Here is a 17467-nt window from a genome sequence, read left to right on the forward strand (position 1 = left end):
GTCAAACCAAAGATCTGGAATATGAGGAAGAAAAAAACACCCAACCAGAGAGGCGGAAAGAAAGAAGAATCCAAAAGTGTGAGGATAACATAAGGAGCCTCCGGGATGGCTTTAAGCGTACCAATATCCGAATTTTTGGGGTGCCAGAAGAGAGAGAGCAAGATACTGAAAACCTATTTGAAGAAATAATGACAGAAAACTTCCCCCACCTGGTGAAAGAAATAGACTTACAGGTTCAGGAAGCGCACAGAACCCCAAACAAGAGGAATCCAAAGAGGACCACACCAAGACACATCATAATTAAAATGCCAAGGGCAAAAGACAAAGAGAGAATCTTACAAGCAGCAAGAGAAAAACAGTTAGTTACCTACAAGGGAGCACCCATACGACTGTCAGCTGATTTCTCAACAGAAACTATGCAGGCCAGACGGGAATGGCAAGAAATATTCTAAGTGATGAATAGCAAGAACCTACAACCAAGACTACTCTACCCAGCAAAGTTATCATTCAGAATTGAAGGGCAGATAAAGAGCTTCACAGATAAGAAAAAGCTAAAGGAGTTCATCACCACCAAACCAGTATTATATGAAATGCTGAAAGGTATTCTTTAAAAAGAGGAAAAAGAAGAAAAAAGTAAAGAAAAATTATGAACAACAAATACATATCTATCAACAAGTGATTCTAAAAATCAAGTGAATTAAAAATCTGAGGAACAGAATAAACTGGTGAACATAATAGAATCAGAGGCATAGAATGGGAGTGGATTAATAATTCTCAGGGGGAAAGGGGTGTCTGTGTGGGGGGTATGGGAAGAGACTGGACAAAAATCATACACCTATGGATAAGGACAACGGGAGGGAGGGAACCGGGTGATGGGGAGATATGGGGGGGGAAAAGGAGAAACAATTGTAATAATCTGAACAATAAAGATTTATTTAAAAAAAATGTGACAGAGGTGACGCTGCATGATTCTCAAGGTTGGGACATAGAAAACAATACTGCTTCCACCTGGCTTTCTCACTCTCTCGAGATGCCTGCTCTTGGAACCTGCCTCCAGATTGTGAGTATGTGCTCTGCCCACTGACCCAGTGACATCTCCAGCCAACAAGCAGCATCAATTACCAGACGTGGGTAACCGAACCTCATCCAGATGATTCCAGACCCCAGCCTGCTCGTCTTCCAGCTAGGCCCCAGACAGCATGGGGCACAGACAATTCCCACTGTGCCCTGTCTGAACTCCTGACCCACAGAAATCACGAGAAATAAAATGATTGTGGTTGTTTACCACTAGGCTTCTGAGGTAATTGGCTATACAGCAAGGTACACAGGTAGATAAACATGCTAGCAATTGGCAAAGCCAGAATTGGAATCCAAGTCAGTCTATGTATAAAGCCCAAACTCTTTCTACCATAAGTTAATGCCAAGTTTGTTCAGAGGTGCCCACATTTCCAAATAAAACAACAGTCTACAGATTAAAAAGTCTAACAGCAATAAACAGCCCCCAAAATTAATAATTTCAATGAATACTCAGGACAAAATAAGTCATTCAATTGGACGGCTCAAAATCCCAGTATCATTTCTGACACATCTATACCCTTCACACTCTAATAATAGCATATCTGATAGTATCCGTACTCTAGAGATGCTGAAGAAGTATCTCTACATCAGTAACAACAAAGCTGACCATTTGGCCCTAACCGCTTTGGCTCAGTGGATAGAGCGTCAGCCTACGGACTGAAGGGTCCCAGGTTCGATTCCGGTCAAGGGCATGTACCTTGGTTGCAGGCACATTCCCAGTAGGGGGTGTGCAGGAGGCAGCTGATCAATGTTTCTCTCTCATTGATGTTTCTAACTCTCTGTTCCTCTCCCTTCCTCTCTGTAAAAAAATCAATAAAATATATTTAAAAAAAAAAAAGCTGACCATTTGTAGGACACTTTTACAAAGCACTTTAACAATCACTAATTTGATCTTCAGAAAACACCTCTCTGAGACAGGTAAGGCAGGCATCACTCAGAAAAGTTTAAAGTAACTAGCTACAATAACTTAGTTAAGTAAGGATTCGATTTCAGATTTTCTGATGCCAGTGCTTTTATCAACTCAATTAAACTCAGCTCCAAAGAACATTTATGGTGTATGTATCTCCACATATAACATTTTTTCTACAAATATTTATAAAGTAGCTACTTTGTGAAAAGCATCATGGCGGGCACTATCTCTCTAACTTGTGCTGTCCACTCCCAGGGTCAGTACAAAAACATTTGTGATATAGCTAATTGCTGTAAAAAGCCAGTCTTTCCCCCACTTTGACCCATTCTCTACATTACCAACTGACACCTTTTCCTAATCCACCTCCTTAATCACATTATTCAAAAACTGTCAAAGGTAACATCTTACCCCAAAAAATATAGGCCAAATTTCCTGATCTACTTTCAAGATCTTCTATAATCTGATCCCAGTTTCTTTAAATTAATTTCCCTGTATTTACTGAGAAAAAAAAAACACACATTAATCTCTTCCTTCTTCCCCAGCTTCACTTTCTTCACACCTTCTTGCCCTCCTTCTTCTTCATACAATGATCCCAGTGCAAAAGCAATACTCAAGTATTCTTCCTCAAGCCCTGACAGAGTCCCTTCCCTCCAAGACCTTAACATCTACTGGAGACCTACAATGAACAATCCAAAACAATACATAATAATGAAATTAGGTAGTAGAGATTACAGCTTACAGAAATTTAACAAAGAATCATTGAGTGTGCTCTCCCTCCCAGGAGCACATCTATGTCTTTCCCTTCCCTCTCTCCTTCCCCCACAGGCCCCATGAGACTTGCAACCAGGGGGGCAGTGGGCAGCAGCAGCTCATCTTTGGCTAACTCCCTGAACCTGTCTCCAAGGCCCCCTTTTCGCTGACTCTCCAGTGAGCTGACAGCAGCCACCTTGTTTCCTATAACATTTCTAGAGGCCAAAGCAGCCCTGCCTGGGCTCTCTCCTGTTGCTTCTTCTATCCTAAGCCCTTCCTTATTTCACTGTACCCAGCTTTAATAAGCATACTCTCAAAAAAAAAATTTTTTTTAATGAGGGCTGCAGGAATGCCTTCAGGAAAAGGCAGCACTTGAAATGGGCTGATGGACACACAGGATTCAAACTGGCAGAAGTAAAAGCAACCTAAACTGAGGAACAACCTAAAAGCCTTCCCTTCTACCCCACTTCTTCCCATTTACATCTTACTTAATCCTCCAGCCAGCACCATCTCCTTCAAGAAGAAGCCTTCCTCAGTTATATCACCATCTAATCTAAGCTCTCTTCTCTGAGCTTCTAATATAATCTAAAAAACTCACTCTGGTACTTAGTCATTGCATATTATAGATCTCATCTCTTCAACTTGACAGCAATAGATCTCTACACAGTAAGCATTTGGTATTTGCTAAGATGAACTCAATTCAGTAGCCATTGTTGCTTTCAGTCATTTAAAAACCCATTAGTTATAACACTGTTTCTTAACTTACCGGGCATCTCCTTTGGAAAGATTAGTATTCACAGGATTAAGAATAACCTTGTTTGCATCTACATCCACCACACATTTGGTATGCAAGTCAATTTCTGTAAATGAAAAAAAAAAAAAAGGAAAAATAGTCATTTTTAAAGTAATTTATTTCAGAAAAAGCATTTGACAAAAATCCAACACTCTTTCATGATAAACACATTCAACAAACTAGGAATAGAAGGAAACTTCTTCAACCTCATAAAGGGAATTTACAAAAAACTACGGCTAACATTGTACTTAGTAATGGTGAAAAACTGCCCGGCCTACCCTCTTACATCAGGAATAAGACAATGATGTCTACTATTGCAACTTCTATTCAATATTGTACTAGAGGTTCTAGTCAGGGCAGTTAGACAAGAAAAACAAATAAAAGGCACCCAGATTGGAGAGAAGTAAAACTATCTCTACTTGCAGATGATATGATCTTGTTTACAGAAAATCCTAAGAAATGTACTAGAAGACTACTGGAATAAACAAGTTCTGAAAATTGTAGGATAAAAATCATTATACAAAAATCAGTAGTGTTTCATATACACCAGCAATGAAAAATCCAAAAATAAAGTTAAGAAAACAATTTCATTTATACTACCATAAAAAAGATTTAAATACTAAAGGATAAATTGAAAAGAAGTGCATGACATGTACATTGAAAATTCTAAAAAATTGTTTCAAAGAAATTAAACATTTAAACAATTGGAAAGACATTTATGTTCATGAATTGACAGAATTAATACCATTAAGATGGTAACAGTCCCCAAATTGGTCTGCAAGATACAAGGCAATTCCTATCAAAATTCCAGCTGGCTTTTTTTTTTCCCTATTTCAAAAATTAATAAGCTGATCCTAAAATCTGTATGAAAATGCATGAGATCCAGAATAGCCAAAACAATCTTTAAAAAGAAAAACAAAGTAGAAAGGCTATATTCATCAATTTCAAACTTACTATAGACTACAGTAATCAAGACAGTGTGGTACTAACATAAGGATAGAAGGATAAACAGATAAATGGAACAGAGAATCCAGAAATATACTTTCATATTTACAGCCAAATGATTTTGTCAAGACCATTCAATGGGGAAAATAGAGTCTCTTCAGCAAATGGTGCTGGGAAACTGGATATCCACACGCAAAAGAATGAAGTCAGACCCCTTCCTAATTCATACATAAAGATTAACTCCAATAGATCATAGACATAAATGTAAGACTCTTTGAAGAAAACATAAGGGTAATTCCACATGACTTGGGGTTACATGATGGTTCTTAAGACGCCAAAAGCACAAGCAACAAAAGAAAAAACAGATAAATTGGACCACATCAAAATGAAAAACCTTTGTGTTTCAAAGGACACACACCATCAAGAGAGTAAAAAGACAACCCACAGAATCAAGAAACTATCTGTCAACCATATACCTAATAAGGAACTTGCATCAGACAATAGAAAGAACTCTTACAACTCAATAATAATAATAAAAATAACCCAATTTTTAAATAGGCAAAGGATCTGAATAGACTTCTCTCCAAAAAAGATACAAAATGGGCAATAAGCACAGATGCATCATTAGACACTGGGGAAATGCAAATCAAAACCACAATGAGATAGCAGTTCACACCACTAGCTTAACTATAATTAAAAAGACAGATAATAACAAGGACTTGGGAAAAATTGAACCTTCAAACGGTACTGATGGGAATGTAAAATAATACAGTCACTTTGGAAAATAGCCTAGCAGTTCCTCAAAAGTTAAACACAGAATTAGCATATGACCCAGCAATTCCCAATCCTAGATATATACCCAAGAGAAATGACAACCTTTGTCCATGCAAGAGTCTATACATGAATGTTCATAGCAGTATTATATGGCTATTCATAATAGGCAAAAAGTGGAAACAACCCAACTGTCCCTCAACTAATGAATGGATAAAGGTGATATATCCACAAAATAGAACATTATCTGGCAATTAAAAGAAATAAGTACTGAGACACACTACAACATGAATGAAGTTTGTGCTAAGTGAAAGAAGCCAGTCACAAGAGACCACATATTGTATGATTCCATTTATTTCAAATGTCCAGAATAGGCAAATAAAGACAGCAAATAGACCAGTGATTGCCTAGATGGGGAGAGTGACTGCTAGTAGATACGGTTTTCTATTGGGGGTGATAAACACGTACTAAAATTGATTATGCTGACAGTTGCACAACTAGCATAAGCATAATAAAAATCACTGCACAGATGAATTATATGATATGTAGATTACACCTTACTAAAGCTTTTTTTTTCGCATATAGGCTATGTCTATGGTGTCATTATTTTTATATTCTTACATTTTTCTGACCCAAAGTATGAAACTTTCTGTCTGCCTTATCTCCACTACCCAAAAATATGATCTAAGAAAAGAGCTGTACTACATTAGAGTCATTTTATATTTCCCAAAGAACCTTGGCCAAATTTCACATTATCATTATAACTTTAAAGTATTTCCACTGCCAGGAAATGTCATTTCTTTCTCTCTCTCTTTTTTTTAACTTGTATAATTGAGACAAATGCAAAAAAAGAAAAAAAAATTCCCTCCGTGCCTGCCAGGTTATTTTGTATCAGTTATTTTTCATTAGTTCTCAAAGATATAACTTAGAAGCACAAAAAATGTAGTGGTCTTTTTTTTTTCTTCTTAGCCAAAACATTTTCAGGCAAAGAGAAATGAAAGGAAAACACCAGAGCTATGTTTTACCTAGGTGGAGAAGACTAACCACCAAAAAGGCGTATGTTCCACCATAGTCAATTAGCATTAATGCTTTGTGTTAAATTCACTCTAGACTATACCAGAAATGTGGCAAGAAAGTCTCGGCCACACTGCAAAAACTTTTCAAACATGCAATCTCACTTACTCCTTTTCCTTAGGCCCAGAGCTCAACAAAGTTTGCTATGATCATACTTTGTTATTACTAGCCCTTAATGGTATGCTCATACATATACATTTAACAGAATATTATTGAACTGTTAAAAAGGAACAAAAGTATTGGCTGAGCATACTGTATTGGCTGGCCCCTTACAGTCAAATCTGTATTTTAACAAATGCATTATCAACTCTCCGGAAACTGTACTGTGACTCAGAATCTACTATCTCACCCCTTACCACAAGGTTGGTTATTAGTTTCTTGCAAGAACGTTTGGTCTGAGCAAAGGAGCTGCATGTATAGTTCTGTATGCATAAGTATATATCTAGAATGAATGCCTGAAAAACTATAAATAAAATAATCCCTCCCCCCCACACACACACAAAGTAGTGTTTTGCCTTCATTTCAAATGATCTTGAATTGAGAAGGGATCCAAACTTTTTTCTGCAATATTTGTATGCTTTTTTCTATTCTCTTCACAGCTCTTTCCTTCTCCCCTTCATGACATCATTTGATACAATCAATAATTTATAAGTATTAAATGGTATGATAAAGGAACCAATCAATCCCTGGAAAATCCTGTATAATACAAAGAATTGCCTAATAACTAATATATCCAACATAAAATCATTTTGTCCTCAAGAGTGCAATACTTACAAATATCCCTACATCTAACTTACATCAAAGGTAGCCTTTAAAAGATAAACAACTATCTTCACTTCTTTATTAGCTCAGTTTTCATTATCAAACAAAATTCCCACCCCAGCTCTGTTGACTGATACATAAATATTAAAAGAAGGCTTTTCACAAGACTGTTTAGAATATAGGTGGAATGTCTAGGACACAAACACCCAAGCTAAGAAATCAGTGAGATTTGAAGAGAGTTTAAGGGTCAGGTATATGACAGCATCCTATATAATAAAAGATTAATATGCAAATCGACCAAATGGCAGAACGACCGGTCGCTATGACATGCACTGACCACCAAGGGGCAGACACTCAATGCAGGAGCGCCTCTCAGCCAGAAGCTGGGCTCACAGTTGGCGAGCACAATGGCAGTGGCAGGAGCCTCTCCCACCTCCGCAGCAGTGATAAGGGTGTCCGACTGACGGCTTAGGCCCGCTCCCCAGAGAGCGGGCCTAAGCCGTCAGTCAGACATGCCCTGATGGTTCCCAGACTGGGAGAGGGTGCAGGCCAGGCTGAGAAACCCCCCCTCCCAGGAGTACATTAATTTTGTGCACCAGGCCTCTAGTTTTAATATAAAATGCTATCGCGAGAGTCCCATCAAATGCTACTGGTTGGTTGAATTAAATTATACGACTATAAGATTCTAAGTATGACATTTTCTCCATGAAAAACTTCTTGCTCACCGGGCTGGTGTGGTTCAGTGGTTGAGCATCGACCTATGAACCAGGAGGTCACAGTTCGATTCCGGTCAGGGCATTGCCCAGGTTACTGGCTCAATCCCTTGTGTGAGGCATGTAGCCGTTCAATGATTCTCTCTCATCACTGATGTTTCTCTCTCTCTCCCTCTCTCTTCCTCTCTGAAATCAATAAAAATATATTTTTTAAAAACTTCTTGCTCTATATGGCTTAGAAAGCAAAACAGAGATTAAATAGCAGTAACAAATTTAGGCCTTAATCTGAATTTTAAATTTCTTTTCAATGTAAAAAAAACAAAAACCACCAAAATCCAAAAGATAAGCATCTTGTTTGGAACAATACTTAAATTAAAAAGACAAGCGTTAGCTGCTATTCACTGCCTTTACAAAAATAGCACTGAAGTACACCCATGTTCATAGCATCATTATTCACAATAGCCAAAAGGTGGAAGCAACCCAAATGACCATTAATGAATAAATGAGTAAACAAAATGTGATATACATTTCACAGAATATATTGAACCTTAAAAAGGAACAAAAATCTGCTAAAACACAAATGAACCTTGAAGACATTGTACTAAGTGCAACAAGCAGTTACAAAAGGACAGATGCTATATGATTCCACTTATATGAAGTGCCTAGAGTAGTCAAATTCATAGAGATAGAAAGCTGGATGGTAGCTGCCAGGGGCTGAGCTGAGGGGGCAATGGGGAGTTAATGATTCACGAGTGCAGAGTTTCAGTTTTCACAAGATAAAAAATGTTCTAAAGATGAAAAGTGGTATGATTACACAACAATGTGAATGTACTTAATGTCACTGAACTGCACACTTAAAAATGGTTTAAGGCCCTGGCCAGTTGCTTAGTGGTTAGAATGTCGGTCCAAGGACCCAAGGGTCATGGGTTCGATTCCCAGTCAAGGGCATGTAGCTTGGTTGCAGGTTCCCCAGCCCCAGTAGGAGGTGCATGCGGGAGGCAGCCAATCGAGGTGTCTCTCTCTCTCTCTCTCAACCAATCGAGGTGTCTCTCTCTCTCTCTCTCTCTCTCTCTCTCTCTCTCTCTCTCTCTCTCTCTCTCTCTCTTCTCTCTAGAAATCAATGGAAAAAATATCCTCTGGTGAATATTTAAAAAAATGGTTCAAGGTGGTAAATTTTATGCTATGGGTACTTTACCACATTAAAAAAAATTAGCACCGAGGCCACGCGCCCCTGGGTCTGGGAGAGGCCACACGCCCCTGGGTCCGGGTGAGGCCGCGCGCCCCTGGGTCCGGGTGAGGCCATGCGCCCCTGGGTCCGGGTGAAGCTGGATCCCGGGTCCAGGTGAGGCCGTGAGCCCCTGGATCCGGGTGAGGCTGGGTCCCGGGCCCGGGTGAGGCCACACGCCCCTGGGTCTGGGTGAAGCTGGATCCTGGGTCCGGGTGAGGCCGTGTGCCCCTGGATCCGGGTGAGGCTGGGTCCCGGGTCCGGGTGAGGCCACGCGACCCTGGGTCTGGGAGAGGCCACGCGCCCCTGGGTCCGGGTGAGGCCACGCGCCCGTGGGTCCGGGTGAAGCTGGATCCCGGGTCCGGGTGAGGCCGTGTGCCCCTGGATCCGGGTGAGGCTGGGTCCCGGTGAGGCCACGCACCCCCTGGGTCCGGGTGAGGCCACGTGCCCCTGGGTCTGGGTGAAGCCGTGCCCCTGGGTCCGGCCGAAACCCAACCAGAGGGAGTTGAACCTGCATTACCACCATTTGTCCACCATCCAGAGCTGAGGGGTCAGTGCCGACATGTACACATAAGGAACTGGTGGACATTGATATTGGGTCTCAAAAGAACTGTTGGTCCAGAAAGAAACTCACTACAGACTGATTCATTTGCCTGTCAGGATAACTATTATTGCTCGTCTCACATTCAGTTCATATAAGTATATCTCTAGTGACACATGATCTCGCTCATCTAGGGGAAATGATGAACAACATAGACCGATGAACAAGAACAGAACCAGAAACAAGGAGGCATCGATCGGACTATCGGGCCTCAGAGGGAGGATAGGGGAGGGTGGGGGGAGGGGGGAGAGATCAACCAAAGGACTTGTGTGCATGCATATGAGCCTAACCAATGGTTAAGTTCAACAGGGGGTTGGGGCATCCGTGGGGAGGGGTGTGGGATGGGAATGGGGGGATGAGGACAAATATGTGACACCTTAATCAATAAAGAAATTAAAATTAAAAAAAAATAGCACCAAATATTCATCATTATTATAGTACGTAACACGTGGACAACAGTTCATTCCTAGTGAAGCCTAAAATAATAAAATTGGAATTTAATTAGCACTATGTCTGGAAACCAATAAAAAAACTAAGTGATCTTAATGTTAAGTAGTACTATAAGTTCATGTTATGACTAATCAAATTTTATTTATAGTACTCAAACCACGAATGCTTTGATATATCCACATGTCCTTAAAAGAAAGAAAGAAAAATGTACTTCACTAATGTTAAAGATCCCACATTATTTTTCCAAACAGGATCCTTTTCTAGGTCAAGTTCCTCAACTTGAATATTAAAATATGTACAGCTGACAATTCAGCTTATTTAGCCAGCAAATTAGTCACCTTGCAAAGTGAACAATAATTTGAAACAAGTCTTTCTTCAATGCATAAATCATCTATGGCTCATTCCCCAATGACATCATAGTAAAAGATGGGCAGGACCTGGGAGACTCCCTTTGCATAACTCATGTTCCATCTGAGGACCTGCATCATTCTCAGTGTGGACAAAATAATTCTGAATTGCCTATTTAGTACTCTGCTTTTCTAATTCTCCAGAAAATTAATAATTATTTTCAAAATAAACCTACTACTCAGAAATATAAATGTACCTCCTTTTTCCTTCCAGTTACGTTCCTAAAAAGCTAACTATAACTTACTCTTAAATTCACAATTTTTTAAAAAAGAGAGTAACTTATTGATAAGACTCACATTTTAATTAAATTGCAAATCTTGCATGCTACATATGGTTCTATTTCCAACTAATTTGTGTCATATTTCTAATACTTTTACATGTCTATGCATGCTCATATAAACAAAACATTCATCATTAATATTTCATGTATAAAGGACTTGTTTTCCCAAGTGGAACGTAATATTATTATTGGCAGCATAGGGAATATGACTTATACTTCTTTACTATACTTATAGGTTGCTTGGGACCCCCTTAAGGCCCAGTGACCTAGGGAGAAACAAAATTATCTTAGGCCCATACAAAAAAGCAAACTGATGTTTTGCTTTCCAATAAGAGATATATAAAATATCCTAATAACCTACTTTTATGTTTTTATCAGTGAACATAAAAATCTATTCAGTAAGTAAAACATAAAAATATACCTAAGCTCTAATATGGCTAAAGAAAAGGCTAAAGAATGAAGAAAGATCCAAGACATGATGGCTGATATGGAGAATAGAATGTATAGTATAAAAATAATTAAAATAATCTATGTGGCCCAAAATATAAAATGTGTGTATTCAAGAAACTAATCAGAGGAGGAACCAAGATGGCGGCAAAGTTAAACAATTAAATTGCCGCCTCGCACAACAATTTCAAAAATACAACTAAAAGACAAAATGTCTACCACCCAGAACCACGGGAAAGCTGGCTGAGTGGAAGATTTACAACTAAGAAGAGAAAGGAGCACAAACGCTGAAAAGCTGGGGTACGGAGGCGCGCAAATCGGGCTGGTGGCGGGCGACTGGGCGCGCGGCTTTTCTTCAACCCGAAGGGAGACAAGCTCCCGATCACTCTGAAATCCAGTTTCTGGGGACACGCGGGGGACCCAGACGCCTATGGGGAGAAGCTGGACTCTCGGCCATCGGGTCGGAAAGTGAGAGTGACTTTTTTGCAGAGGTGCGCCCAGCAATCATTGTGCGGGACGCAGGGACTTGGAAAAGCAGAAAGGCAGAGATGGCTGATGGCAGCCATCACCGTTTGCCACGCCCTAGCCTAGTGATGCCCCGAGACCCCGCCCCGCCCTGCCCTGAGACCCTGCCCCGCACACTCTACAAAACCGCCCAGGCTCCACACAGCGGCTTTTGCATATAAATGGCCTGTTCTGTGGCAGCTTAACCAAATTAACTGCAGCTCCAGTCAGACTGCTCCAAAACCGCCCAAGCAAAGAGGAGAAAACTGTAGTTCTTGCTGTAGCTCCTGCTGGGGGGCCTCAGACAGTAGCTGACCTGAACCCCATTGGAGATCCAGACACTAGTGTATCTAGTGGTCGGTGTGAGACGACACCAGATTTCAACCACTCTCATAAGGGACACATTCAAGAGGCAGACTCAGTGAGCACCAAAGCCCTACTGGAACAAGTCCTGCCCCATAAACGTGTCTCCAGCACAGCAATTCTTCCGTTATAGACACAGCGGGTCCTCACAGCCAATTGGCCTGGAGGTCAATTCCTCCCAGTGACACCAACAATCAAGACTTAACTACAACAAGGCTGTACACACAGTCCACAAAGGGGTACACCAAGAGTGTCCACTTCAGGTAACTGGGAGGCTGACCCGTTGAACCAATAGGACACCTAGTACACAAAGCTACCCTACCAACTCAGGGAAGCAGCGAAAATGAGGAGGCAAGGAAACAGATCCCAAACGAAAGAAATGGAGGAGAACAAACGAATGGACATAGAGTTCAAAACCACGGTTATAAGGTTTTTCAAGAATTTCATGGAAAAGGCCAATAAATTTAATGAGACCCTCGAGAATATAAAAAAGGACCAACTAGAAATTAAACATACACTGACTGAAATAAAAAATATTATACAGAGACCCAACAGCAGACTAGAGGAACGCAAGAATCAAGTCAAAGATTTGAAATACAAAGAGGCAAAGGACACTCCTCCAGAGAAGCAAGAAGAGAAGAGAATTCAGAAAGTTGAAGATAGTGTAAGAAGCCTCTGGCACAACTTCAAGTGTACCAACATCAGAATTATGGGGGTGCCAGAAGAAGAGAGAGAGCAAGATGCTGAAAACCTATTTGAAGAAATAATGACTGAAAACTTCCCCCACCTGGTGAAAGAAATAGACTTACAAGTCCAGGAAGTGCACAGAACCCCAAATAAAAGGAATCCAAAGAGGACTACACCAAGACACATCATAATTAAAATGCCAAGGGCAAAAGACAAAGAGAGAATCTTACAAGCAGCAAGAGAAAAACAGTTAGTTACTTACAAGGGAGCACCCATACGATTATCAGCTGATTTCTCAACAGAAACTATGCAGGCCAGATGGGAGTGGCAAGAAATATTCAAAGTGATGAATAGCAAGAACCTACAACCAAGACTACTCTACCCAGCAAAGTTATCATTCAGAATTGAAGGGCAGATAAAGAGCTTCAAAGATAAGAAAAAGCTAAGGAGTTCATCACCACCAAACCAGTATTACATGAAAAGCTGAAAGGTATTATTTAAAAAGAGGAAAAAGAAGAAAAAAGTAAAGATAAAAATTATGAACAACAAATACATACCTATCAACAAGTGAATCTAAAAGTCAAGTGAATTAAAAATCTGAAGAACAGAATAAACTGGTGAACATAATAAAATTAGGGGCATAGAATCGTAGTGGATTGATAATTCTTAGGGGGAAAGGGGAGTCTGTGTGGGGGGTACGGGAAGAGACTGGACAAAATCATACACCTATGGATGAGGACAGCGGGGGGTAGGTAAGGGAAGAGGGGGGGTGGGAACCGGGTGCAGGGGAGATATGGGGGGGAAAAAAGGAGAAACAGTTGTAATAATCTGAACAATAAAGATTTATTAAATTTAAAAAAAAGAATCAACCAATTAATGCATAACTATGTGGTACAACAAATCAATCTCTCTCTCTCTCTCTCTCTCTCTCTCTCTCTCTCTCTTTCATTAATAAATAAAAGACATTTTAGCCCTGATCGGTTTGGCTCAGTGGATAGAGCGTCGGCCTGCAGACTCAAGGGTCCCAGGTTCGATTCCGGTCAAGGGCATGTACCTTAGTTGCGGGCACATCCCCAGTAGGAGGTGTGCAAGAGGCAGCTGATCGATGTTTCTCTCTCATCGATGTTTCTAACTCTCTATCCCTCTCCCTTCCTCTCTGTAAAAAAATAAAAAATATTAAAAAAAAAGACATTTTAAAAAAATAAGCATTGATTCCTGCTACAACATGGATAAGCCCTAAATACAACATGCCAAGTAAAAATAATCTGATACAAAAGTCCACATATTGTATTATTTCATTCATATGAAATGTCCAGAATAGGCAAATCCATAGAGACTAAAAGTAGATTAGTGGTTGCCAGGGGCTTGGAAGAGGGGGAGGGTGCTGGAGTGGGGAGTGGGGAGTGGGTGAAGAGTGACTGCTAATGGGAGAGAGTTTCTCTTTGGGATGGTGAAAATGTTCTGGAATTGGATAGTGGTGATGGTTGCACAACTCTGCAAATACACTAAAAGCCACTGAATTATACACTTTTTATATATAAATTATATCTTTTTAAAAAACTTAGAAGGAATGACCCCACTGCACTCAATAGATATAAAATATGGTTAGAATCCTTTAGCCACATTTCTAAACCTCACTACTCTAAAGATCTCAGCCAACTCAATTCTTCTTACTCCTAATTAATAACCTCACATTCTACCTCATCAAGAAAATTAAGCACTCCAGGGCTTTCTCATTATATAATTATCCTCTTCCTCTCATATTTCAAAAATTTCCCTCTCTTATTACCTCTTTCTGTCTATAACAAAGCTTAAACATCTCCCAACCTTAAAAAAAAAAAAAAAAAAGCCTGTTCCTAACTACATCTCTGGATACCACTTTTCATCCTTCCCTTTTACATGGACTTTGTGAAAGAATATCCATGTAACTCACTGCCTCCACATTGGCACACCCACTTATTTCTCAGCTCACTACCAACACACCAAGACTCATTCATTCAGTCAGTCAAAATTATTCTCCTGAAAATTACCACTGACTGCCATCAAGCCAAATCCACTGAAGACAACTCAGTATTATCATGCGTGCCACTCCTGTGATATCTGACTACTGACCTTTTTGGGACACATTCCCCCTCACCCCCCGGGCTTCCACATTACTTTCACCTGCTTCTCCTTATGTCTTCCTTCTTGGCCTCTGTGTCCTCCTTCCAAATAAAGAACATGCCTTAATTTGGTATTCTATCTTCTAAATATAGTAATGACTCCCAAATCTACATGTATCTCCGGTCCCTTTGTTTCAGACTCATATATACAACAGTCTTCTAGGTACATTCACTTGGCTGCACTTCAGACACCTAAAAATCAACAAGTCTGTTCAGTTTCTCATGGACATCATTATGTCTTATTCATAGTTATAGGTGCAGTACATGCACATGGCAAACACAGACTAAATATTGAGTGTCCAAGAATATCACTCGTCATATCTCATACCTCCACCCTAAAACCTGCTTCTCTTATACTTCTGGTCTCAGTTGATGACACCAGCATTTACTCAATTAGTTATCTTAATCAGAAGTTTTGTAGTTAATCTTCCTATATTTCCTAAATTTCCTTTCTATATTTCAAATCGTCTTGACACATTCTTTCTGGATAAATCTAGAATGCAAGGCCATAAAAGCTCTTTACCCAGCCCATCTCCCAGAAATGTATTTGCAGCCCACCACCTTGAAGGACTAGTTCTTCCCTCAGGGCAAAGAGTAGGCTTGCTCACCACTTTAAAGTAATGGATTCCCCAAGCTCAGTGTTCCTCAAATGCAACACAAACCCACTAGACTCCTCCTCATCACCCATGTGAGATTTGCAGGCAAGGGGAACTGCTCACGCTGCTTGCTGTGCCATGAGCAAGTCCTCTGACCCAGAAGTCCCATGTCTTCTATCAGCACCCATGAAACAGTAGCAAGTTAACGTATTAGCTTGTGGGGACAGTAAAGACACACAGAGTAATTTATCTTCCTAAAGTATCACTTTAACAGTGCCACTGCTCTATTAAAAAATCTATAGTCACTGTACTCCTCAAACCATGTTTGACATCCTTCTTAATCTGCCCATACCTCACTTAAATAACTTCATATCCCTCTACTCCCCACAAACCTTTCTTCTTCAGTAAAGGCAACTTTCATCACTCTTCTCACCCCTCACTCCCTATACCAGTGATGGGCAACCTTTTGAGCTTGGTGTGTCAAACTTCGCCAAAAAACTGAGCATAACTCGGGTAGTGTGTCACTTTGAGGAAAAAACATTATTTCGCAAATGTTTCATCCTCAGGAGCAGCAAATGTTTCATCCTCGGCATGCGGCCGCCTCAGCGGCCGCGTGTCATCAAAAATGGTTACGCGTGTCAGTGCTGACACGCGTGTCATAGGTTCGCCATCACTGCCCTACACTCTTCCAACTACTCTTCCAACTATTCCAACAAAGCATAGAATTTAAGGGCTTGGGCTCTGGAGTTTAATTGTCTAGGTTCCAGTAGCCAGTTTCTCTTTGTAGTTCTGTGACTTGGGGCAAGTTGCTACGCTTGCCTAAATTCCCATTTTCTCATCTGTAAAATGGAATTACAATATAAATGCTTCCCAGCATTGTTGTGAGGATTTTAACTGAAATAATCTAATTCTGTACCTGGGACCATGTCAGCACACTGTTACCTGTGAATAACTGTAAATTATACAGACACTGTCTCCTTCCTGCTGTCTGAATTTTTACATCTAATTTCTTCACTGTTCTTGCAAATGACTTGCTAATTCCTACAAACTCCTTTTGTGTACCCCCAAATGCCATGCCTTCCATCTTGCCCACTGTCTTAAACTCATTCCTCATCATTCTGAAGGCCCATCCCCATTTCTTTAATTCATAATATACTGTCATCATGGCACTGTGTACATGTATTCTTATAATTGACTCAACTGTGCATCTCTTATTACCAACAAAACAGTGAGCTTCTTTGGTCAAAGATCATGACTTGTGCTTCTTGTGTATACTGCACATCTTTGAAAATTATGTAAACTCAGGGACACAAGGTACCCTTAAAGATCACCATCCTATCTAATAATAGAGTAACATGTAAATTACCATCACTCCGCTACGCCCACGATTGGGCAGCGGGAGGCTGGGGGGTGGGACTCGGGGTGGCCTATCCGGCCATTGAGAGGCACGGATCCGCTGCCACTGAGGGGGGCTACCCTGCTGTTGAGAGGCGCAGGGGGCGGGACTCCCGCCCCCTGTGCCTCTCAACGGCCAGATCCGAGGCCGCTGAGGGGGCCTGCCGCGGACACCCCGAGTCCCGCCCCCCAGCCTCCCGCTGCCCAATCGTGGGCGTAGCGGAGTGATGGCTGCGCCTCTCAACGGCAGGGTAGCCAGGTGTCTGCGGCAGCCCCCCTCAGCGGCCTCTCAACAGCAGGGTAGCCCCCCTCAGCGGCTGCGGACCATCAAAAGTAGGGGAGCTGGGTGCCTGTCTGCTCCAACACCAGTGGACAGGCACCCAGCTCCACCGCGAAAAGCGAAAGCGTGTAGGGGACCCTACACGTGCATGATTCAATCATGCACTGGGCCTCTAGTCCTATATAATAAAAGCATAGTACGCAAATTGTCCCCTCAACCAAGAGTTGTCCAGGAGTTCAACCAGGGGGTGGGGCTGGCCGGGGAGGGAGGGAGG

The 17467-nt window shown here is 41.0% G+C and overlaps 1 protein-coding gene across 2 annotated transcripts in view; it reads right to left on the bottom strand.

The window, feature by feature from the left end:
* Window positions 1–17467, bottom strand: part of KIF13B (kinesin family member 13B) — a 205586-nt gene that overhangs the window by 178791 nt on the left and 9328 nt on the right. For both annotated transcript variants that reach the window (XM_079772493.1, XM_079772492.1), the window contains exon 2: window positions 3504–3597. In XM_079772493.1, the coding sequence (XP_079628619.1) occupies window positions 3504–3597 (94 nt within the window). The remainder of the gene's footprint in view (window positions 1–3503; window positions 3598–17467) is intronic.

This window comes from Cnephaeus nilssonii (genome assembly GCF_951640355.1).
Source record: "Cnephaeus nilssonii genome assembly, chromosome: 5".
Taxonomy (NCBI): Eukaryota; Metazoa; Chordata; class Mammalia; order Chiroptera; family Vespertilionidae; genus Cnephaeus; species Cnephaeus nilssonii.